This window comes from Parasteatoda tepidariorum, chromosome 11, assembly GCF_982258835.1.
Source record: "Parasteatoda tepidariorum strain Cologne lab strain chromosome 11, Ptep-v5.0, whole genome shotgun sequence".
NCBI classification, from domain to species: Eukaryota; Metazoa; Arthropoda; class Arachnida; order Araneae; family Theridiidae; genus Parasteatoda; species Parasteatoda tepidariorum.
The window spans coordinates 50,640,993-50,667,565 of NC_141765.1; the positions used below are offsets into that span (position 1 = coordinate 50,640,993).

A 26,573-nucleotide genomic window follows, 5' to 3' on the forward strand; every position below is an offset into this window, starting at 1 on the left:
CTGTCAGCGTTCTTAAGTAATCTCTATTTTTGGAATAAAAAAAGAAAATCACACTAATACGAAAAATTAAAATAATCCGCAGATAACTATAAATTGTGTTTCTTTTATTTTTCTTCTTCTACTTTATCAACAAGGATATTTATGATTCATGACCCAACAATTTTGAGTTCTTCCAGCTGTTTTTAAAAATGTAATCAGAAAATAAACAGTTAGGGGAGAAAGTTAGATGGGAGAATTTTATTGTATGCTAGTAGAATGGGGTATGAAAATGACAATGGATACACGTGGTGTTGTTTAGCAGATATCTAATGGCAGCCACAACCCACAGCTGACGCATGCGCAGAAGAGCCGGTGTTAAGAGGTGAAAACACTGAAAGATGGTCACGGTGAAATTGTGTAGTGAGTGAAAGCTGAAATATTTTGTAGTGTTTGGGAAAATAACACATGATTTCTCCGTAGAACTGTACATATTCTCATGGCCGAATCAAAGCGGATAACTTTAGATGCACCTAAAGCCCTGCAACGTGAAAAAAAAGTGAAAGAAATCCCTCCAACTTTTAGGTTTGATTTGAATCTAAATGTAAATGACAAGAATACAGACTGTGCCGAGTTTTCATATGCGGAGTTAGTGAAAGAAGCTCGGGTAAGTATCTTATGGCAATCTCTGTTTAGAAGAAACAAATACTTTTGTAATGCTTGGTAGAAGCAGAAATGTGTTTTAATATAGCTAATTTTTTCGCTTTGCTGTGTTGTGTACGGCTTGATGCTATACAATAACTTTATTGTTTATGTGTTAAACACATTAAAAATGAATGCAATGTTTAGGCTCTAGTTAATGTTAGTTTTAATCGATTTCTGGTAGACAGGATATTATTTTCACACTTGGAATTACCGATGAAAATGTCTCGTGTATGACGTCGTCGACTAATAAAATGGTCGCCATATTTGGAAGGGTGCGGGAAAATGTAACTGGTCTAGTCGCTTATAGTTAATTAATTTGTTATATAGGGTTGTATTTTTACTTTCTAATACATTGCGCAAAATACATAGTATCTTGATTTTTATTTAATAAGTGGTTCCCGGTTTTTTATTTTGCTGTAGGATAGTTTCATCAAAAATGCTTCGTAGTAATTACGCTAATTTGTTTTCTTTTGTAATATTAATTATTTTTTAGTTTTTTATATTAAAATAAAGAATTGTTTTTGTTGTGATTACTGATTAGTGTTAAGATTAATTTATATTAATGAGTCAGTCGAATGCAAAAAATAATCGGTTGTATTGTTTACATGCAATGTCTTAACATTGTAGTACAATTAATACCGTTTTGAGCAACAGAATCATTATTGAAATTGTTCATATTGTTTTCATTTGTTGCTTCTTTTTTTCATGATATCAATTTAGTAAAACTTTAAGAATAGGCAATAAAAATTGACAGCTGATTTTCGTTTTATTAGATAAACTTTTTCTAACTTTTTTTTTTTTTTTTTTTAATTATAAATTATTCATGTTAACTGAAATCTTGCACAACTGTACTTATCAACTGGTTTGATCATAATTTTAAAATAAATTGGCGATTGATTTACTACATTCACAGGGCTTATAGATAATTGGATGGTTAAATAAACTTAATGAAATTTCAAGTATTTTTGTATATTACCACTTTCTTAATTTGTATGTGAAACAAACTATTAGCATAGTAATGCCTGCATAGTCACCATTTTACAATTATTTTTTATATTTACAAAGAAAGCAATTAAAACATTACATGCTTAATTTTTTTCATTAATAAAGTACTTGTTGCCATACTTAACATTTTTAGAGCTCGTATTAGCATGCTTAAAAATGCTTATATGCTTATTATCTTCATGAGGGTTATGAGTAAAACTCAAAGAAAAAAAGTGACAACATCCGCTTAAAATAGTTCATTATCATAGTAATTAATGAAAATGAACTATTTAATTTAAGTAATGCAATATTTAATAACTGGTTTGAACGTAATCTAAACATAACCAGATTGTTTTATTTTATTCGTTAATACGTTAGATGCATATAGGTAATTAGATTTTTAATTTAATGGAATTTATCATGTTGACAACTGTTACTTAGTAATGTCTGTTTCCATTTTAAGATTTTGTTTTAGTGTTAACAAAGAATGCGTATGATACTTTTAATGCTTAATTTAATTTTCTTTTTAATTAAAGTACTTTGTTTCATTCTTTAAAGTGTAAAAGCTTGCATTGGCGTGTATAAAATATGTTCTTAGTTGCAAACTTTGTTATAAAAAAATAGAGAGACTTTAAAATTAATTTTTCTTTTAAAGAATTAGCAATTTTCATATGTTAAGTTTATGTAGTATTTTATGTAATATATTGTTTACAACTCTGAGTATTATTACTTAACATTTGATCTTAATTGGTATACACTTTGTATGTAATTGTCAATTTAGTCTGTGATTTGTTAATTTAATTACTTCAATAAAATTTGATTATAATATTTCAATAGTTTGTTTAAATAAGACCTACCATTCATTATATTGGTCAACATTTTGGTATAATTTTTTTAACTTTAGAAATATGGCTTAGATTTTTTTCTTCTGTTTTCACATAGAAAGCAAGTGCAGAATTGCATGCTAAATTTAAATATGTTATTACAACTTCAAGATTTGTGTCTCATATTTGCACCTGAAAATTATGTTGTATGAAGTTCATATTTCAAACATGCTTACACTTATGGGCAGGGTTGGCAATTTATCTGAAAGAAAGCTATTTTTAACTGGAGGCTAAAAGAACAAAGTGGAAAGGACTAGAGGAATTATAAAAAGAGTAGGAGAAACTAGAATCTGAGAGATTTCCGTATCCTGATCTGTAGCAGAATAATCGCCAAATCTTGACAACTTCCGGGCAGCGGCCCTCGAGAAACTTAAAAAAAAATTTACAGAAAGGGGCCAAGTCGTAGCCACCCTGGGCAAATATCTACATGTTTTTTTTTTTAAAGGAATTTGCAAGTTTGAAATCTATTTGGCACCTTGGCGATTGTAGTTGGCGCAACAGATCACGATACAGAAATAGCCGCCTAGAATTAATCAATACAGTAATATAGTACCAGACCCAGATAGGTATAATCGATGTATTTTGAGGAAGGGTAGAAAAGGAGCAAATTCATTATATATCTTGATAATATAATAATTTTGTTAATAAATCTATAACAACATGCGTCATTATAGATTTAGTAATAAAATGTACAAAAAATGATAAATCTTTATCCTAAGTAGATTTTTTGCTTCTGCAGTGAATAACTGCTAAATTTTAATAATTTGTTTTATAAGCTTTCCAAGTACAGTCCTTGGTCTTATGAGACACTATAAAATTCTATGTTAAATATCTTAATTATCATGTGATACTAGACAGCTTTATTGTTTTACACCACTGAAACCTGTTTGCACTTGTTTACATTCGTGTATCAATTGGTTAAATTAGACGATATATCATATAAATTTAATGATTGGATAAATTAGACTATATATTATATAAATATAGAATAATTATCAGGTATTTTATTAGTATATTATATTAATTAAACCAAATTATTAGATGCACTGTAGTGTTTTAATAATTGTATGTTTTGCATGAATTTATGTGCAATACTTTTATATTTAAGCAAACATGTAGTGGTTTTTAATTCAAGAAATTTTCCATATACTTCCCATTATTTAATTTTAACGTATTGCATTACAATTTAAACAAATTGATACACAAACATAACCAAGTGTAAGCCGGTTTCAGTCGCAACACACAATAAGGCTGCCTAGTATCACTTGATAATTAAGATTTTACATGAAATCTTATAGTGAGTCTAATAATTTGGACTGTATATATTTTAAGATTACATCATCAGGTATGAAAAATTCTATATCATTCTAAAGAATATAATTTTGAAAAGAAAAATATAAAATTTATGTAAAAGTGCTTGAATAGTTCTTGAGAAATCAAATTGTAAGCTTTCAAGTTTTGAAAAAATTGGATAATTAGGAACTGTTTGGACAGATAACGCTCAAATTTTTATTTTGATCCCAGAGGTTCCCTCAAAAGTTACGACTTGTTTGTTGATTGGATTTATAATATTTCAGTCAGCATAGAAAATTTTCATTAGTTATTACATAAAGAGGAAGGTTGCATTAGCAATAGATGAAAGTACAGATATCAGTAAAATTCCAATATTGCTTTCTTTAGGGCTGGATTGTGAGCCTCAAAATTTTTAGAGTCTCACAATTAACTTCTAAAGACTTAAAATGAAAGTTACATGACATATTGATTGCAAAAATAAACAGAATATAAAAGAATGAGACTGCTGCTTTGATTATGACAAGTGACAATAGTGTTAAGAATGAAGTATATTTTCTCTTGAATGTAATAGCAGTCATCATGTTTTGCATCGTAATCTTCTTGTGGAACTAAACCTAAGTTTAAAATAATTCAGATCAAATTTAAATGTATTGAGTGCTTTATTTTATGTGTCTATTGTTACGATTAATGGTTTGTATTTTTACAATTGCTAATGAATGAATTTAAGAATTCAGGATTCCATTAACTGAAGATTGATCATATAGGGTTCCATAGCTAAAAGAAAATGGGAACTGCTGATTTAACAGAACAAATTTGTTTAATAATTGAAAGAAAATTGGTTGAAAATGCTATTTGAGCTTGTAAAATGTGGATAAACCCACTTTGTTTTAAATTTTTTTTTCGTAAATAAGTAAATCTTTGATTGGTTTTTTTCAAGTAGGCTCAATCTGAAAGACCCCTGGGTTTTTCCAAACTGGCCCACTTGAATGAACCTTTGCCCAAAGAAAACCAAAGGATCAAAGGTTTTGCAAAATGCTTAAAATAACAGTTCCAAAACTAAAAAAAAGGTCTATAAGACGTCTGGGTTAAAAAGTTGATTCTTTTTTCTCTGGTAACAGAAACTGTCGATCACGGCATCACACTCTGCATATTATTTTCCACCTCAGATTTTTTTTCTTTAAAAAAAATGAACAGAGAAAAAATTGCAAACGGAAAATATCGGAAAAGAAGTTAAAAATAAAACTAAAGGGAAAGATTTTTTCATTTATCAAAATAATATGTAGCTTTTATTACTCTCTATAGAGTGAATATCACTTGCTATAGAGCAAGGTATGTTATTTATGCCCTAGAAATACTATCCAGACTAAAATTTTTGCTCTAACAATTTTTTAAATATAAACAGATACAATATAAAGCAATATAAAGAACTTTTTGGTCATCAAAACCATATAAAAAATAAGAACTTAATCAAAATGTGTTCATTATAATAATAATAAATCAAGATAAGATTGCCATAAGGGTTCACTGTTTCAAAAACAATGGTTTCATGAGTGAAAAATGAGTAACTCAAAATTTTTGGTTCTAAATTGAAGAAAATGCAGTCGCTTGATTTAAACTTTTCAGCGTCGCTTATTTGAGGCCTGATAATCTACATTGTTTAATTATGTAGTCTGAAGTTATAAATTTTGTCTTGATTTGCAATTTCTTATGGAGAGATTAGTGTCGGTTGTGGCAGAGACAAAACTAATTTTGCTAGTGAATCTGCTTTCTTGTTGAAAGGAATTCTGAAATCAAAGAAAGCCTTTTAGAAGGAACTGAGGGTACCACGTGTAGGCAACTCTTACCAAAGCTGAAACAAAAATCCCAGGTTTTTTATAATGGCCAAAATTTTTTTTCTTTCAGAAATCTCAATCCACCGAAAACAAATGTTTATACAGAATGAGAATGATTTTGTGTTTGAATTTGTAACTTAAAATATCGTTTTCACTAATTAATTAGCATATTTGAGGTCACCTCCTCAAGCCATTAAGATTGAGTCCTAGAACGTAAAGATCTGATCTTAAGATCAAAAGTTATTCAGGGTGGTCCTTTTTTTTCTTCTCTTTTCCACCCATTGTAGATATTCTTGGTAGCAGAATTTACAGAGTCAAACTGCAGTAAAAGTTTTATAAATTCAAATTTGTCTACGGCCATAAGACAGTCAGGCATAGAATATTATTGTAAAAATAGGCGTACATCTTTATACAGTTTTGATTTAATGGAATAATTTAAATTGAAAAATGGAATGACTATACAGTATCTGATGTCTTCATTTTTCTTTTGCTTATATATCTACTAAAAATTTTAAAATTATTTTTCTCTGTTGCCTCTGTAATATTTCTGGTTGGTTTTTTTTAATTTGAGAAGAAAAGTAATCTGCAGGATCGACACTGCCATGGTGTAGAATTTCTGCTTGTGGGTATATATCTATATATATGTTACGGTGAAACACCGAAATCTGGAGAATGTCAACATTCACGTAGTCGCTTGGTGTATGTCCGAAATATTTGTTATATCCAATTTTATATTAATTTATTCGTTAATATTATATTTATTTGATATATTTATATTTATTCTATATTTTAATACTTACTGACGATAGATTAGAAGAAACATCAGTGTTTGGAGTATCGGGCAAATATATACCGGGCAATGGCACTTGACCTTAAAAAAACATCAGTGTAGGGTATACCGGGCAGTGTCACTTTACCTTATAAAAACATCAGTGTAGGGTTAAAATATCGAATAAATGTAATTATATCCACGAATAAACTCATATCAAATCAAATGTAATAAATATTTTGGACATTCACCAAAGCATATCTGTGATTGTTGACATACACCGGTGAGGGTCCGAATGTACAAGAATGTAATGAAATATTCGATCTTTCACCGACGTATTTGGTGTTTGTCGACATTCACTGATGAAAGTCAACAACCACTGATTTCGGTCTTTCACCGTGACATATATACATAATATTGATATCTATGGATTATGCTTAAAATTTAATTAGCTTAAAAATAACTGCAAAAGATTTTCTTCCATTAAATTAGAGATTTTTAGAAAGTTGTGTTGCTTATAAAGCAAATATTTAACTAAGCAATTAAAATAAATTCAAAATAGCATAAGTTTAGTTTTCTTAATTTAACAATTATGTAATTTCTACTTATGTAATTTCAGTCATCTGAACAAGAGTCTAAACAGATTGGCAGTGATGATCCATTTTCTCTCGATGAAAATGTGGAGGAATTGCAAGCAATCGCTAGAAAATTTGAAGAGAAATATGTAAGTTCTTTTGCTTACCTTCTTAGCACTTGACTGTTTCATTATTAATTTAAGAAGTAGATTGTCAATAAATAATAATAAAAAATTGCACGCCATTGTATATAATTAGAATGTGTATTTTTTTTTTATAGAACCCTAAGCCTGGTAGGAAGAAAAAGAAAAAAATGGCCATATCTGAAGATTATATAGACAAAGGGATGGGATATGACGAGACTGATCCATTCATTGATAATGGGGAAGCTGTATGTATAAGATTTACTGAAATGTTATTTGAGGCATCTTTTGTATTATCATTTTTAATTCTAAATTTAATCATTGTTAGCAATTAAAAAATTTTTAAATTATGATTTAATCCAGTATTTTATTTTGCCACATTGTTTGAATATCTTTATTATTTCTTTTTAATATTTTTTTGTTTATTTTATTTGAAGGTGAAAGCTTTAAAAACTGATGTAATTTAATATTTTTTAAGAACTGACATTTATTTCATGTTTAAAATAAAGTATTTTTTTTCAAGTTTAAAATAATTTTAGATTTAGTTTTTAGTTAGTCACTCAATACAACCTGAAACTAATGTGTTTTAACTTTAGTCTACAATGAAATTCATTCTTGCAGTATGATGAACTCGTGCCATCAAGTTTATCTACCAAATTTGGAGGGTTCTATATCAACAAAGGTGAATTAGAGTTTAGGAATAACTCTGAATCTGAAAATGGTACTGATGGCAAACCAAGGAAAAAGGTATGTGAGAAAATGTTTTATGAGTTTTTCTATGTATAAAATATCTTATATTTAATTTCTATCCAATTTTACCTCGCATCTGGTGGGAATTTTTTTTTTCTGAAATTGAGTGTGAACCCTTGTAAAAATAAAAGAAAATTTTAGTTACTAAGCAAGTGTTTTTCTTTTTAATACCCATTTGATTTACTATCTACTTGATTAGTTAATAAATTTTAAGCAAGCTATGTACTACTGCAATGATTATTTTCAGTAATATTACTTTTATAGTTTTATTTTTTAAAAATTATTTTTCAATAAATTTGAATATAATGAACTATTGTTTATAAAAGACTTATTAATAGGTTTTGAAATTTCTTTAAGGACGTTCTAAGAAATTAGAGAAACTTAAATGGAGAAAACTCATAACTTTTATTTAAAATTTACATTTAAGATTTCACAGGTTGACCTATAATTTTATAGTTATGCTAAAATGAAATCTGTATTGAAAATATCTATTTTTAGATATCTTTAACATATTATCTAGGACTTGTTTTGAATACTCACATTTCACAGTAGGTATTTGATTAATAAAAGTATTTTCAATTTTTAATGCAATATGAGATTATAAAATAGAATATAATTTGTTTGTTTTTGTAAATTTAAATTTTTTTTGATATTTTAAGACTGGTAATTTAACAAATTCTGTTACTCTACAGTGCTCAAGAAAATAAATGGACCACCCTGAATAATAAAATAAAAGAAAATTTTAGTTACTAAGCAAGTGTTTTTCTTTTTAATACCCATTTGATTTACTATCTACTTGATTAGTTAATAAATTTTAAGCAAGCTATGTACTACTGCAATGATTATTTTCAGTAATATTACTTTTATAGTTTTATTTTTTAAAAATTATTTTTCAATAAATTTGAATATAATGAACTATTGTTTATAAAAGACTTATTAATAGGTTTTGAAATTTCTTTAAGGACGCTCTAAGAAATTAGAGAAACTTAAATGGAGAAAACTCATAACTTTTATTTAAAATTTACATTTAAGATTTCACAGGTTGACCTATAATTTTATAGTTATGCTAAAATGAAATCTGTATTGAAAATATCTATTTTTAGATATCTTTAACATATTATCTAGGACTTGTTTTGAATACTCACATTTCACAGTAGGTATTTGATTAATAAAAGTATTTTCAATTTTTAATGCAATATGAGATTATAAAATAGAATATAATTTGTTTGTTTTTGTAAATTTAAATTTTTTTTGATATTTTAAGACTGGTAATTTAACAAATTCTGTTACTCTACAGTGCTCAAGAAAATAAATGGACCACCCTGAATAACTTTTGATCTAATGATCAGACCTTCATGTTCTAGGACTTAATCTTAATAGTTTGAAACGGTGACCTCAAATGTGCAAAATAATTTATGCAGATATTTTAAGTTATGAAATCAGACACAAAATCTGGGAAACATAAAGCCCTCCTAGTTAGGTCAGGAGTGCAATCCAAATTATGGATCCCTTAATGCTAATTTTACTTTTTGTGTATTTCAACATATATCAAAAACTTTTTAAGTGAATTAAAAAATTTTGCACACAATTATGGAATTCATTTATCTAAAGTTAATTTCTTGCAAAAAATAACTTGAAGTAAATAATTTTTATTATTTTATTCAGCAATAGTAGAAAAATTTTTAATTGTAAGGAATACTTTTTTTAAACTTTATTTCAAAGAATGTCATTTTACACACTAGCATACGAAATTTGAGCAAGATTGTTTGACTAGTTCTTTGAGACATCCAATTTTAAAAAAGTCATATTTTAAATTCATTTCCAAGGAACCTATGGAACTGATGTTTAATGATCAAGTTTTCTATTTTACCACATAAAATTACATTCTTTAAAATAATGAAAAAAAAATTTATACCTTGCAATTCAAATTTTTTTGACTGATATTAAATAAAATTATAAATATTTGTATTTTTATATTTTCATCCCATGTCGGTATACACGGGAATGAATGTGTTGATGTAGTTGCAAAAAGTACTCATAATATAAGCAGGAATGTTTTTGCACCATTGGACATCAAGCAAATTTGTAAATCATCAGTTTATCAAGCCTGGAAAGAACACTGGAATACACAAAATGATAATAAATTACATGAAATTTTCCCTTCTATTGGTAGCAATAAAATAATATCAATTGACCGTAAAACTCGTGTTTTAATAAACAGGCTACGCATTGGCCACTCACGATATACCCATATGCATTTATTGAAGAACGAGCCTGCACCTATTTGTTCATTCTGTCAAGTTGTTATCACCATTAAGCATATTTTTACTGACTGCAGACGATTCAAATACTTGAGAAAAAAACTTTTTGGCAGTTTTAACCCTAATCTTCAATCTTTACTTGGTGACCCGATACATCACTATCTTTTAAAATTTATCAAAGCCATAGGTCTTTGTTCTCTGCTTTAAAAAATAACATCTTAGTTTAACTTTGTGACCAAATTTTGACCTAGTGCCTAAAATTTTTCGGTTCGCTTAAAAAGTTCTTGAGTTCTAGTGAAACACGCAATAAGTAAAGTTAACATTAAGGGGTCCATTAAAACTTTAGAGTGCTCTCTTGCTAAACTATTGGGACCATATTTCCCACGTTGCACCCTTCATATTTTGAGGGTCAAAAATCTGAAATCGAGAAAGGAATATTTATTCTCTGACTTTAAATATCATATGCACTATTAATTAGTATATTTGAGGTCACCCCTTCAAACCATTGAGTCCTAGAACATGAAAGCCTGTTTTTTATTTTGAGCACTGTTCATGAAATATAAAAAGTGACATTTTATTTTCTAAATAATTTTTCTTTCCAATTGTTGCATCTTAGTTTTTCTTTTTTTAAAGTATGTATCAAAATAGCTTTGAAATTATTAGTTTTTTTAATATATTTATTATTTATAATTAAGTATATAATCGAAAACATATTTACTATAATTCAAATATAAAATGTTTAAAAAAATTGATAACCTATTTGGTATTTCTGTTTTCAAAAGAGTTTCTTCCACTTGTGTATGAAGAAACATATTTTTCTGAGGGTGGTTTTTTCCCCTGCTATTTCCTCTGTGGAATAAACTTTCTATCGCTGATGCTAATTCTAGGGTGCGTACAGACTCCTTATACTCCTTAGAAACTCCTTGGATATAAAAAAGTCTCCAAGGAGTACTTGGAACTACTTAGATTTCAAAATTAGTCCTTAGAAACTCCTTAGATTATTGTGTTGCATAGATTAACTTACTAAGTCCACTTATGACTATGCTGTCCAAGCAGGGAAACTAAATGATATGACTTAGCTGTCAAAATCTATTATAGTTTAAGTATAAAAACTTTAAAAGAAAAAAAAATTAATTGCAAGAGTTGGAAGAAAAAAATAACAGCAAATAATAATAATTTTGCATGTTACACACAAACTTAATTAATGGTTCACTTTGATTTTTTTTTTTTTTGTATAATATGCCTTAGATTTTCTTATATATTCAAATTTAAAAATATAAGATTGGTAGGTTTTTATGTTAATCTTTAACATCTATGCTATGTACTTTAACAAGATTTATTAAAATATATGAAACTTGAAAATTTATTTATGTGAGAAAGTGATAACTTTATTTATTGTTCTTGATGAAGTTTGACATAGTCAAAATCTATTTCAAAAGAGCTAGAAAAAATATCTTATGCAAAATATACATTTTTAGAAGTTCTTTATAATAACTGCTTTTTAATTTAAAAAAAAAACTGTCTAGTTACCTTTTACGCAAAGTTTTTAAATTTTTGATAAGTCCTTAAAATTTTGGACTCCTTGGATTTCTTCTGCTGATCTCTGCATGAACCCTGTAATTCATTAAATTTTTATAATATTTTTTAAATATCAGATCTAACCCATTATGCTGTTGATAAAAATGTATCATGCATAATTCCAATTATCAAGCTCATTATCTATTTTTGATTTTAAGAGGCTCATCATCTAATTTTTGAGTTTTCATGATCTGAACCAGAAGTAAACAGTGCATGAATTGAAAACATCAGACATGCAATAGGCATCAAAATGTAAAAAAGAAGTAAGAACAGATTTCCCTCAGAATTAAGTACAACCTAATATCTTAAATTTAGAGGCTATGAATGGGATACAGCAGAGTCAAGAGACATATCAAAAACACATTTTCAAATAAGCATGTTTTTAGATTTATTTCACTCTTTTCATTTTATTTAAATCTATTTTCATTAGAGAATTAAACAAGGCACAGATAAAGAAAAGAAAAAGCGTCGATTTGGTTTTGACGAAAATCAAAAACGTCGAGGAAGAAAACCATTTAGTGACTCTGAAAGGTAAGCATTATTTATAAAGTAAAATACTTCCTTTCATTCCATATGATGAACCTATTTGCACTTTTATTAATACATCTATGATTACATTTCAATGGAATATATTGCCGTATTTTTATATATCATATTTACTGAGTATATTGCCTCACTTTTCAGGTAGAGAAATTCTTAGATTTTATCTGATGACATTATTTTAAACAAGGAAACAATATTGAACCTGGTGTGATTGTACTCCGGGGATACACCGGTATTCCAAGTTTTTCATATTATCCTTACGGGTATAAATTTAGGAACGTTTCTGAAGACAGAATTCAGAGAAGACAGAGAGAGACAGAATTCTTTTCCTTTTGTGTTTATGTGGGAAGGGGAGAGGTGTGAGTTGTGGTTGGATTAGGAAGAGGAAATTCTTGGCCTTAAGAGGAGGCTGTAGTTTTTAGTTGCACGTGTTAGAAATATCCCTGCAGAAATATTTCTGCGTGCACACTTTATGTTGTATTTATATTTGACATAAGTTTTTTCAGCCTTTTTGTAGATATGATTGCATTTTTTATAAAGACATAGAATTTTTAGCAGTAAAAGATAATACAGTACAGAACCCGTTATCCGGAAATCAGAAAATTGGAAAACCAAAAAACCAGAACAAAATTCGATAAATTTTCCCGCCATTTTTAAAAAAATGTTTTTCTTTTCCTCATAAGATTTTAGGATTTTTCTTTCTTTTTTGAAAGATGTTTACCTTACCATCATTTTGGAAATAATCATTAGTGTATTACTTCATCGTTTTTTCTTCTTCTTGAGAATATTTCCAAATATTTTTTTTTTAGTTGGGTTTAACGATAAAAAAAACTGCTTTTTGAAGCGATTCAGAAAACCAGAAAAATCAGTTATCCGGAACAGCGATGGTCCCAATCATTCCGGATAATCGGTTCCCTACTGTATAAGCAATCTAAAAAATGATTGCATGAATAAATTTGAGTGGTTGATGAAAAGTAGTATGCTTAGCGTTAATCCATCAATTATGTCGTCAGTAAGTATACTGAGAATTAAAGATCAAGATTATAAAGCTGAAATAATTTGGTGTATGAAAAGATTTCTTCTAATATCCCAAATTCTACGGGCAAAGACATAGATAAGGTGTTTAATTGTATATTTCTGTCCTCTATGGAACACTTTTCACTTAATCCAATTAAAGCAACTTACCTAATCATTGATACATTAGCACCCAATTTTAAGAATGAATTTTTGAATGAGATTAAAAATTCATTCTATATTTTAGAATTTGATAAAATTACAAACAATGCTAGTTTCAAAAAGCTATGTATTAGAGTTTGATTTTGGTCTGAGGAGAATAAAAATGTTTTTTCTCGTCACTTGGAGACATTTTTCTTAGGCCGTGCAAAAGCAGAATATGTAATAAAACATCTAAAATATGCCATAGATAATGCAGCTTTGACTTTTTCGAACTTAATAGTGCTTTCCAGTGATGGACCTAATGCTAACAAGGCCATATTTAATCTAATGAATGAAAAAATAAAATCAGTTAGAGGAGTTGGATTGTTAAATATGGGATTTTGCAACACCCACAAGCTACATAATGCATTTATAAATGGTTTAAATGTTTTTGGGTCTAACACTTCTGATTTAGCTATTGCATTATTTCACTATTTTGATGGATAGCCTGCTAAAAAAGATTTTCAAACTTTTTTAGTTGAAAAATAGCTTAAAGAACTTCGAATGGCTTACTTTAGACCCAGCCATTATTAGAATTTTAGAACATAGGGATGAAATTGTACACTACTTTTAGAAATTTGTACTTCTCAGAGAATGAAAATTAGATTCTGCAAGTTATTAAAAAAAATTTCTCTTTTAAAACGGCCACTTATTAAAGCAGAGTTAAATTTTGTCTGCGCTAGTTCTGCAATTTTGTCCAAGTATACTAGATTTTCCCAAAATGAAAGACCTTTAGTGCATGAACTTTATAATTGCATAAAATAACTGTTGCTGAAAATGGCCGGCAGTGTTTGTAAACCAGAAATTTTGACGTATCTTGAAAAAAGCACATGTGTATTAGCAAATATATATTTGATCAAGACATTTTGTTTCCTCAAAAGGATATTTTGTTGGGGAAAAAAAAACATTATTGACTGTCTTATTTATTGCAGTGATGTAGAGAAAAGAAGTTTCATGCTGAATGTTCAGAAACATTTTCTTACTGCTGGGTGTTATATTTTGAAAAAAGAGACACTGGTAAAAGAATTATTATCTACATTGTTCTCTATTAAGCCTAGTAATATTAAAAAACCATACAGTTTAAAAAAGATTCAAGAAATTGTATTCTTGCTACCATATCCTTCAAATATGGAAGATGTAATTGATTAATGGAAACTTCTGCAGTTAGAAGTTATTGAAGAAAAACAAATTGAAGAGTTTTGGAGTGACATATTTGAAGTTCAAAGCCTTAATGGTTATTTTAAATCTGTGCATATTAAAAAAATCACTACAGCAGTATTGACACTAGCTCATGGAAGTGCTGATGCTGAAAAAGCTTTTTCCAAATTTGTCAGAATATAATCAGAAGAGAGAGATTTCCAGAACACTGATTACACAATTGGCTGTTTTTGATGCTTTAAAAGCATATAATAATAAGCCTGAGATGGTTCCAATCTCAGAAAATTTATGTTTAGCATGTGTTGCTTACAAAAGCTATAATCTTTATCTGGAATTAGAGAAAAAGGAAAAAGATGGAATAGAAAAAGAGAAAAGTTGGAAGACCTTAAAAAAGCTAAAGAAAAAGAGAGCATACTTAAAATGTCTAAAATGGATGTTTCCATTTTAGGCAGAAAATGTTTTTGAGAATTATTAATTATATGAATTGTTTTACTGAAATTGAGATTGCTATGAAAAGTTTTTTTTTAGTCATTTTAACTAAATTTTTGCCTGTTGAAGCTAAGAGGTGGAATCAATGCCTTAAAAGTTTTCAAAGTTTTTTTTTTGTACAGAACTGTGTTTTCAGGTATTAGTCATATTACCAGTTCACTTTTGAAAAAAAATGATTATCCTTGATTACATACCAGTTTTTTTCATAGGCTTAAGATCTTGGAATGTTTAAATTTTGATAACTTTTAGTTTCAACTTTCGGTTTCAATGACGTTCATAAAAAAAACTATTTTAGTTAAGGGCATTTTTTTTTATTGATATTGATTGTTACCAGTGCCTCTTGGTTTTTAATATCACATTACTATTGATCTGGCTTGTTTATTAGTCGTTATCATTAGTTGTGTGACACTTGAATAACTCATTTATGAACCACTGATGGAAGAAACTGACTGAAAGAAAATTGTTTTAAATAGTGATTGATTCATTGAAACCATTTTTGAAGTTAAATAACTTGCATTAAAATTATTCTAGTTTCATAGTTTTATATCTTAAAGGGAAGTAATTAAAAGAAAAAAAATCTTGACTAAATTTAAAAAGGAGAAAAAAATCAAAATAATGTAGCTGAAAGAATAAAATGCATTAAAAGATAATTTTACAGTAAACAAGAGTGTCAATTTTGTTAAATACCTCATACCATATGTCCATGTATGATAATCTTAAACTAAGTTTACTTTGAAATTGGTGTAAATTTATTTTTATTGTATTATGTTGTCATTTATATTGTAATTTTGTGTTTTAGTGCCTTAATGAAACCTAAGAAGAAACCTCAGCTTACTGTAGCTGATATGTTGCAACAACACAAAGAATATCAACAGCGCATACAACAGGAAAATATTAAAAAAATGCAGCTCATCCCCATTCCAGTTGAGCGTGAAGTAGAAAGTGAAGAATTTGAGGAAGACAATGTGGAAACTCCTTCACAAGTGCTACAAATTCCTGGGCAGGCTTCTACTATATCTGAAGCAATTGAATCTGTTGTCAAAGCTGCTGCAGAAGATATGACAAGTAATGGTTCAGCTGGTCTGATTACTGGTAGTAGTGATGGTGAGGAAGCTAAAATACCTGCTGAAAACTTAGAGGCTCCTAGATTGCCAGAAAATTTGCCTCCAGAACTAGATGTTGTTGTTGCTCAGTTAAAAGAGGTATGATTTGAATAATATTTATTATGAATAACTAGCTTTCTATGCTTGATTGTTTTATGTTTAACTGTTATAAAAATGGCAGCACTTATAAAAATATTAAATATTTTTGTTTCTGTTAATTTTACAATTGTCAATTAAGCATTTTAAGTTATACCAACAACTATGTTAAGTTCTACGGATTCATGGGATGTTAATATTATTTGGTAGTATAAATTCCATGTATGAAAGCTTAATGCTCGTATTTTTTCTTCCCAAGTACTAACTCTGAAATAGCATTAGTGTATCATGTATTAAGTTATATGGAGCAGTCTGTTGAAATGATCATACCTAACATTGTTAAAAAATTCAAAGAATTATTTTTGAACACGTATAAAAATTGTGAATGGATAAGCTGAGTGTTCATTAATATCAACTGAGCTTTTAAAAATTATTGAACATAAATGAGCTGTTTGCAGGATTAATGCCCCATTGATGCTTTTATCAAATCAATGTGCCTGCTCATTACTCTGTGATTCTAATATTCAATGAGATATATCCAGCACTAAGTAGGACTGAACGATACATAGACACATTGAAAAATATTGATGTTATGCATTCATAGGTGATCTGATGTAGGGTTTGGTATTTTTTCGAAGCATCGCAAATAATGATTTATCTGCAATGTGTATGAGGATTCTTAATGCTTCATAGATTTTGATGTCTATGTACAGGACGAAGAACATTGTTCAGGATAGCTTATTGATAGTTTCAAGTGGGTATAAAGAGCAATTCTCCTGATTTGACATCATTTTTTAATCGATAATTTGAAAGGACATTCCTGTCTTTAGTGGAAATATTAATCATTTTTAGAAAATTTAAAAATGCAATGTTTCATAAAAAAAATTGCAACTTGCTGTTTGCAAATTAATAATATCTTCTTTTTACTTAATGATTCGTTTTACTTAACACATTCTTTTTTTAAAAAATATTGATAGTAATGAGTTAAATTTATAATTGGGGGGGGGGGATGATTTGAAAGTTACATATTCCTTTTGGCATCTGCTGTTCTTTAGTTTTCAATCGCTCAATTCATCAGCAAATTTTTTATATTTTTTGTTTATCAAGATTTTTATAAATGCTGTCTCAATGTGCATTTTAATTTTGATTTTATATTCCTAATTACGTATTAGGAGAAAATAGTCTGCAGCAGGCTTATTTCTGTTGCACGTCCCTTTTCTTGCACAGGGTGTTTCAATTTTTTCTTTATTTTCAATATGTTGCGCCACTGATGTGATCTTAACTTTTTCTTTAAAAATGCAATTTATTTGAAAGTGAGAATTCAAAATTACGCAATACAAATTGTAAAATATTAATGTAACAAAACATTGCAATGCATCAAAGTATCCCCCTGTCCTAGCACCTAACAATTTTGATCTTTAAACTAACCTTCAAATATAGGCTATAGAAGCAAAGTGATTTTGCAAAAAAAATAGAATTTACTATGAATAGCTATTGCAAAGAACAAAACATTTTACGAAAATGTTTTTAAAAGTTTTTTCAGAGCATCGTGCACTCCGAATGATTCTTCTCGCTCAGTCTTCATTGCCAACTTCATATAGTTGACTGAGAATGACTTTCTCTGACGGACACCTATGTTATATTGTTGTGGTCAATGCTTCTGACTGCACCTTGTGCCCTTTAAGAGCTTTTATGAACTTAATTCATTTGTCAAGCTATTCTACGTTTTAGTTTTATCTGTTCTGGTACCTTTTATGACAATGCCTATTTTTATTGGGCTGCCCAAGGGCTCATGGCAGATATGACCTCTGCCCTGTCGTAAAATTGAAAAAATTTGAGCACGAAATTCCTTGTTCTGCTAAGGGATTAATTTGAATGAAAAAAATTTTTTAAGTAATTGAGCAAAAAAATATGAGTTTGTGTTAATTCTAATCTACATATGTATTTAAAAATCACATAATTTATTAATAAGCAAATTTTTGTAATTTGAACTTGGTAACTGCTTCTTTTCTTAACTGAATTTAAAATTTAATAAGTACTTATGCATACTCTTAGTAAGAAAAAATTCTACTTAGCATTTTTTTCGTAACTTAAGTTTGCTTTATGTTCAATTATTAATTTATTGCTCATTTTTCTACAGGCTGCATACCGATCTGAAGAAGGAAAGTGTAAATTTTTTAGTGATGAAGTTAACAGGATGCTTTTGAGGTAAGACTTCATTTAGTCATTGTACATAATAAAAAGAGTGAGTGTACAGGATGAAATTTCTTTTTTCATGTGCGCCTCTACCCTGAGCCAGTGGAATTCTAGTTCTTAGTTTTATTAAATGTTATGTATTTCACCAATTTTTTTAGGAGAGTTTTAAGTGAGCTTTTCTTTCTTCTTTTTCTATATTCTTTCAGCCTTTATAATTGTACTTCTATATATACGTTTAATTTCAAGCTACTTCTTATTAATACTTATAATTAGAAAATGCATAGCTCTATATGCATGATTATCCTATTAACATATCGTTTCTGAGTTTTTTTTTTTTTTTTTTGACGCTACTCTAAATACATGTTTTGAGAAAGTGGACAAGCTGAAAATGTGTGTTGTAAGAAAATAGTCATAGCTATTTACTGAAACAGACATAGCATTTGATTCCAGTTTTTAATCGTTTATGAGTATTGTTTTTTTTAAAAAAATAAACTAACAAATCAAAGTAAATTACCAGTGTGATATGGGTCATTTGCATAAATCACTTAGTACATTTTATAAAATTAAATTCTTTTTTTTTACAGACATTAAAATCAACAGTTATCAATAAACTTAATTCTTTTATTGTCTCTTTTTCAACGATATTGTCTTTTCTCTACGGTATTTGTCTACGGTAAGACTGATAGCTAGTAAGATAGAATATGTTACTAGTTCTCAATGTTTCTTAGTAAGAAACATTGAGGGGGATTCTGAATGTTTGAAGTTATATTTCAGAACAAATTTTTTTTTCTGTTTTGCTTGATTTTTAATTTTCAATATTTTTATTATGGCAGAATTTTTTAAAGGGCTAATGAATGTTATTCTTTCATGATAATTTTTTTTCTAAAAATACGGCAAAGTGAAAAAGATAAGATTTTATTGTAAAATCTTTTGTTAAAAAATTAAGAACGTTTATGTTTTGGTTTCTATCTCTCTTTTTCTTTTTCAAAAAACTCACGCTTTTATTATGATGCTGCAATTAAGGAGGTTTCCATTAGACTTAAGTCTTCGCTTTGTTTTAGCAAATTACTAAATATTAGCAAGTAAGCTGTTAAATATAACAAAATAAGCAATATTTTAAGATGTCTGTATGACAGGATAAAACAGTAGTTAGAAATGCAAATTGTGAAATTGGGAATCAATCAGAATTTGAAATTAAATTTCTTTTCCAATGTTTTTGCACTATTAATTACTTAATGTTTACTTTACTTTGACTTAAATGTTTACCTTTGTATTTTATTTACCTAGTATTTGTGTAGATTGTGAAATTTGTGTGTAAATAAAATATAATGGAATTGAATTAAAACGAAATTCTGAATGGCAGCTTAAAAAAGGGTCTTCCAATATTCTGTGATTTTTTTTTAAATGTATTTTTATTATATATGTTAAGTTATGTATTTTTATTATGTATGTTTTTCATGTATGTGTGATTATTTTTATATTTATTTTATGCATATTTTCTGGCACAAAAATTTTTAAAACGAAAAAAATATTTTTTTTTATTTACTTTTATTATTAATTCTCTTAGTGTACACTATAATTATAGCTTATTTCAGTATAGAATTTTAATTTTTATATTAGTGAAATTTTGTTCTTGTTGACAGTAATAAAGTATTTTGTTTTTTTTCTCGAAAGTAACTCAGTGCAAAAGAATATCATATTTGGTGTTAGGATTTTACCGGCTTAATTTTAAAAGTTAAATCTTTTCAAATCAGCATACTTTCAAATATTTTCTTAATATTTTTAGTGTTGAATTAAGAGCTCAAGAACTGACTAGTGCTCAACGATCAATCATTTATGCCCATCTTGCCTCTCATCTTCCTTGTACTAAAGAAACTTTACAAAAACGAGCAAAAAAATTAAGACTAGATCAAGAAGATGGAAAATTAAGAGAACCAATGCAAAGATTAAGAGACGGTAAGATACAACAATTTGAAGTCTGTTAAGTAAATTTGATTCACATTTTAGGTTTTCTTTATCATGATGAAATTATTTCAATGATTTCAGTTTTTTTTTTCTTTGTAAAAGCTCTGTACCTCTCTCAAATATTCAAAGTATTTTTTTCCTGAAAATTGTATTCCAAATGGGAGACACTCTCTATTTATCTGACAATTATAATGGTCCCTGTCTTATTGAATAGACAATTTAATGTATTTACCTCTTAGTAAAGTGGACTCAATTTAAGGGTAGGCAGTATAATTGTAGTGGAGAAATGCAAAATAAAAATTGAAGTGTTTCTTTTTGCTATATCTGTCCCTCTCTCTTATCTTAATTTTTATAACCCCTGTTTCAGAAGAAAGGAAAAGAGCTATACATTGGAGATAAGCCTCCCATGATGCAGGAATTCACTTCTAAAAAACTTATGTGAATAGGGGGGGGGGAATGCCTTATTATCTAGAAACTGCAGTGATGGTATTGGGAACAGAAATCAATTGGAAAAAAAAGTGGTTGAAGGATTGAATCATTCAGTGATAATTATGCTTGTGTGTTATTTTTGCATTATCTGTCATTGTGTAAAAGAGAAAATATTTATGTGGGAAGAAAAATTTGATATAATAAATTTAGTGGGAATTGAAAATTGAGGAGCTTAGTTCATAAAATTTAAGATAGAAATAAATGAAATTTGTTTAAACAAAGTAAGTAATGTGTTAAGGAATATAGAAGAAATCAAAAGAATTATGGATTGCTTATTCAATATATTCTAAATCTATTATCATGAAACTATCAAATAAAAATTGAAGCATGTGAAATTGATACAGTAGTTAATAGATTGATACAGTTAAGTTAGTTCTGTAAAAACTAGGAATATTCCGGTGTAAAGATTCCACTAGTATCTAATGTATTAATAAAAAGGTAATGGAACTTCCCCATGGAAAATCAGGTAACAGTACAAAACGTCATGTGGTTAGTTACACAAATTTAAGCAAAGGCTTAACACTATTTTTGACTATTTTAGGATGAAGAAAAAAATCACCAAGTATGCAACAAATAGCTGACTGCATATAAAAGTGAAATTAGTGAATCTGAATTTCCAATAAAATTAAATTCTTTTGTTTTGTTTTTTGCTCTCTTTAAATATTATTTAAGAGAAAAAATATCTGATCCTTAGTGTCCTTTATTAAAATGAATGGCATTTCTTCGTTTTTCAGTTTCTTTGCTAATTATTCAAAAGTGTTTGTTTTACATTATTGGATGTTAAAAAATAAAATTTTCAAAGATATAAAACAATTGAATTAATATTGATTTATGGTAGAGGTATCTAATTTTTCTTCAATAACTTAGAGTTCTTTACATTTATCAATTTATGTTGGATCTTCATTTCTGATATGTGTGATTATGGACATTGTTGGATAAAATTGGTTCAATTGTGTAATTGGTTGGTTCAAAATAGAGTCAAATTCTTATTAAATATTTTTCTATTACTTCATTAAGACTTAACTGCTTGAACTCTATTTAAAATTTTTTTTTTATCAATAATTATTATTATAGTCACGAAGCCAAATTCTCTAAAAATCGTATGATCTTATCTGGAAAAATAGAACGAATTGTCAGTTTTGTTTGTTTCATTTCATCAGTATAAAATAAGACTTTATAGTAATCAGGCACCTGATTTTTCTGCTAATTTGCAGTATTCTGCAAATTGCAAGACTCTTGATTAACGGAATTCGGCGTTTCAGTAATTTCTATTCAAAAAAAATTATTTGGAGTTGTGTTAATTTAAAATCTGTAATTTTAATCTGTAAAGTGTAATTTTTGCCAGATTTCATTCAATCATTTCTTTGTTATCAGATCAACAAATCTCAGTTTTTTTCCTGTCTGAGTTTTTGTTCGCTTACAATTACGAGTTATAGCTACAAATTCTAACATGTAACAAAAAATATTACATTACTGTAGTACATTTGTTTTCCCTTTTATTTTTATTTGTCTGAAATAGAATCGCATACTTATTTTTATCATATTTATATTATATCGCGAATTAAAAATTTCAAATTATGCTTATTTGGGTTTAGCATCTTTTGTGTATGTCCTTTTATATGTTTATGGAAAAAAATTATTAATTTTGTTGATTTTACTTTTGATAATAAAAATTTTAGTCTATTATTTAATTTGTTTCATTTAAATTATCAGAAATAATCTTCTGTGTATATATATATATATATATATATATATATATATATGTGTGTGTGTGTGTGTGTGTATGTATGTGTAAAATTAGTATAAAAAAACTACACATGGAAAAAAAATGTTTCATTTTAAGCCTAAATTATATAACCATAAAATTTTTTCATATAAGTAGTTTTTCAGATGTCTGAATCATGTTTTATGTGTTTTACAGGTATTGCTTCCGTTATGCCTGCTATGATTGAAAAATATACAGCGTTAGTGAAAGCATATGATGCAAGGTAAGTTGGACATATTAAATTTTATTTACATTAACTTTTTATATTTCAACTTCCTGTGTGACCAAGGACTTACAAATCTCTACACGTCAGGTCACCTGAACCACATCTTTGATGACTATTTCAATTTTATTTCATATTTTTCAATTTGTGTTTTTAATATCCTAATATTTTTTTAAAACCTCGTCTCACTGCAAGTTAATAAATCTGCATGATTTTTCATTCATTCTTTTCAACTATGAATGTTTGATTTCCATCTGGTTTTTTAAATCTATAATGTTCTTGTGTATCATACTGAGATGCCAACTATTACGGATTGACCGTAATTATTACAGATTTTTTGACAACATTGCGCTATTACGGGCTACACCTGCAAAATAACGGAAAAATAATTTTTGCTTTATTATTCCCTTTAAGAATCATTCTCATTGAATCATATTGGTCGATGCAGAGACTTCACACAAATGAGGACGGTGATCAAAAATGCGTCATCAGATGCAATGAGAACGCTTCTTTTAAACATTGCGCTTCTAGCTCTCAGCAAGCATCAACTTCCGATCTGCCATATCAACAGCACAGAAATAAGCGGTACTTACTGTCAGCGTAAACAAACGATCCTTTTTTTACGCTATTTTTAATGTACATTTAATGAGCAAAAAAGCAAAAGTGGAGCAGCGTAATCGTGATGATTACAGTGTAGAATGGCCGTATTTTATAAAATCAAAAGTGTCGGAAGGACACGTGTTCTATGGATTTTACGATTGCTCATGGTCTTCGCTTAGTCATCTCTTCTTATAGAAAAGACAAAAGCATTTAACAAAAGAGTGGGTTTTGAAAGGAAATTTTCTGATGCTGAGATAAGAGCCGCAAAGCAAAGTATTAAATTAGATTTAGATAAAACACATAAATAAATGCTCTTATTGAAGTTTCAATTCCTTATTTTGTGTTCTATTATACAAGTATGTATTATGTACCTTTTTAGGCTAATATTAAACTCAAATTTTATCTATTAACAGAATGGTTTTAGAATATTGATTATTAAAATAATTATATAATGAGTAAATTCTTATTAAATTTTAATTTATAGTACCATTAAAATAAGCATTAAATCTTTAGTATTAAGGTTATAAAATGAAACTTTATTATGACGGACAATTACTGAAATTCATTATAAGTTATGTAAGAATTTTACGGAAATCATAATTTCCAAGTTGGCATCTTAATGCAATGTTTTTATGAAACGAATGTTAGATTGCGTATTAAAGTAATTACTGTTAATGTGCTGATTTGCATCAATAATCTACTTTCCTTTAATGTTTTTTCTGCAGTTATTGCTGCGTATTTCTACATGGCTTTTTTTAAATTGTGTATTTTTAATACCATATTATGACACAAATTTCAACTCCTAAATTTCAAATTTGCACTTTCAAACTAATCCAGCATTCACAGCTGCTAAAATTGCTCCGAAATGAAATTTCTGCTTCAGCCTGCTCCAAAATACCATTTTCCACCAAAATTCCTCCTAGCTGCTCCTAACTCTAATAACATTAGTCGAGCAAAAAGTGAAACCTTGGCTTCATTTGGCACCAAATTTGTGCTCAAATATCAGTTTTGCTCCAAAGCAGCAAGCAATTTTTGTTTTTCATCTAAATGTTTATTAAGAAAAGTTCTCTCTCCCATCGCATTGAGCGCATTAAAAACTTAATATTACACTAAATGAGTGAATTTCTATGTTGAAAGGGTTTGTAAAAAATATAAATGATAGGATTTACTATAGAATCAGTACGAATAGATCATGTCTAAAAGTAATACCTTAAAATTTGACATATGCATATTGTAATAATTGAAAATTTCGAATATTGAAATTAGAAAAAGAAAAAAATAAGTGGCTGAAAAAAATAATTGTCGAACAAAAAAATTACAATGAAATCAAGAGTGTCAAGAAGTAATTTTCCAGTAAATCTTATATAATAACAAATAGTTATATAATAACAAATAGTTATCTTATAACAAATAGTTATCTTATCTGAAGTTTGATTGTCCTTAAAACATTTTGCCTCTTAATAAATTAAAAATATCAAAAAATGAGAAACTACAAAAATTGGTAAGAAAGCAATCAGAAAATGATGTGGATTTTTGATATTATTGTGAATAATGATTACTGAAACTTAAAATTCGTGAATTATAATAATATCACATTAAAGATAACATAATTTGAAAGACAAATGTTTAAATGAACAAAAAACAAACAAGGCAGTGTGTCCTTCCATCCCCTTCTAGAATTAACTCTGCATTGATGATTTTATATATTATTGATGATAGTATGGTTTTATCAGTGGTGGTAAATAAGTTAAATTTAAAGTGAGAATTTTATTTGGCTTAAAATATTTGAGAATTTCATATACTCAATTATTTAAAATGCATATTTATTTAAATATTATAAAAGCCTGTGAAAAATGTTTTTAAGGACTTTATTTCTGGAAGAATTCCGTTAAGTAAATTTTTCCTCATTGGTTAAGGTTAGCCATAATTTTGTTAAATTATTGACTATTCTATTTTTCAAATATTTTAAAGTTAACATCAGTAGTGTTTGCTAACTTATAGCCCTATTTCTAGTAAAAAGGAGAAAATTGCTTCCTTTAATATTCTTTAATATATTAATATTCCTTAGTTTCTTTATTTAATAATTTTTAGTTCTTAGGTCAGGTAAACTAAATGACCAATTTGAACGTGGTAACAAATGCGGAAAATGTTACCACTATAGTAAAATACTTCATTTGAAACAGCACATTTTGTATATAGTTATGCTTTTAAAATGTGTTTCTATAAAACTAAATAATTTGAAGTCAGCATAAATTGAATGAAAGATAATACGTTATGGAAAAACGTTAGGAAAAACGTAAAATTTGCCAAACTATTACTGATACAAATGATGATTAATTAATTTGTTAATAGCTGTTTGGTAATCGTGCAATATGCGCAAGAAATCTATGTATATGTACTAATTAGTTGTGTGTATGTACTGAAAAGCAAAATTAATGGAGAAAAAGGGTACTACTTATTTTAAGAGAAATATTATAAATTGCCGTACCATTTTTATGTGCATGATGTTTAATTAATTTAGGTAATAAGTACTAATTGAAGTTTTTTAAAAAAATATGCAAAAAATAAAAGTTAATGAAGAAATGGTACTAAGTGGGTAATGGTACTGAGAAATGTAAAAACACCAATGCTTAACACCAATGTTTGCTATAGTGTCACCAATGATGTCTAATACACAACTATTGGTAATTGGTGTAGTCTTTAATATGTAGCAAATCCTTTAATGTTCATTACAAAGAACGGATATTCAGCTGGATGATATAAAATGTTAATTTATGTGTTCAAAAAGTAAATTTTGAAAGAACTTTTTGCTGCTCTGAATCTAAAAACTAACCTGCTCCAAGAATAAAATTTTAATTTGCTCCAAAACAATTTTTTTTTGTTCAAATGATTATGTTGCTGTTCCACCCCTGTGCATTTTAAATATCTTAATAAACAGCGATCTGTCCAGACATTTTGTAAAAGTTTCTGTTTTTGTAAAA

General features: G+C 27.9%; 1 protein-coding gene across 4 annotated transcripts in view; it reads left to right on the top strand.

Annotated features, from left to right (window-relative positions):
• Positions 1 to 303: 303 nt before the first annotated feature.
• yem (yemanuclein) overlaps positions 304 to 26,573 on the top strand; it is a 49,748-nt gene continuing 23,478 nt past the window's right edge. For all 4 annotated transcript variants that reach the window (XM_016067021.5, XM_016067022.5, XM_016067019.5 and 1 more), the window contains exons 1-9: positions 304 to 643; positions 7,063 to 7,167; positions 7,299 to 7,409; positions 7,783 to 7,908; positions 12,181 to 12,281; positions 15,955 to 16,357; positions 18,495 to 18,562; positions 20,337 to 20,506; positions 22,926 to 22,992. In XM_016067021.5, coding sequence (XP_015922507.1) covers positions 476 to 643; positions 7,063 to 7,167; positions 7,299 to 7,409; positions 7,783 to 7,908; positions 12,181 to 12,281; positions 15,955 to 16,357; positions 18,495 to 18,562; positions 20,337 to 20,506; positions 22,926 to 22,992 — 1,319 coding nt within the window. In that variant the 5' untranslated portion in view covers positions 304 to 475. The remainder of the gene's footprint in view (positions 644 to 7,062; positions 7,168 to 7,298; positions 7,410 to 7,782; positions 7,909 to 12,180; positions 12,282 to 15,954; positions 16,358 to 18,494; positions 18,563 to 20,336; positions 20,507 to 22,925; positions 22,993 to 26,573) is intronic.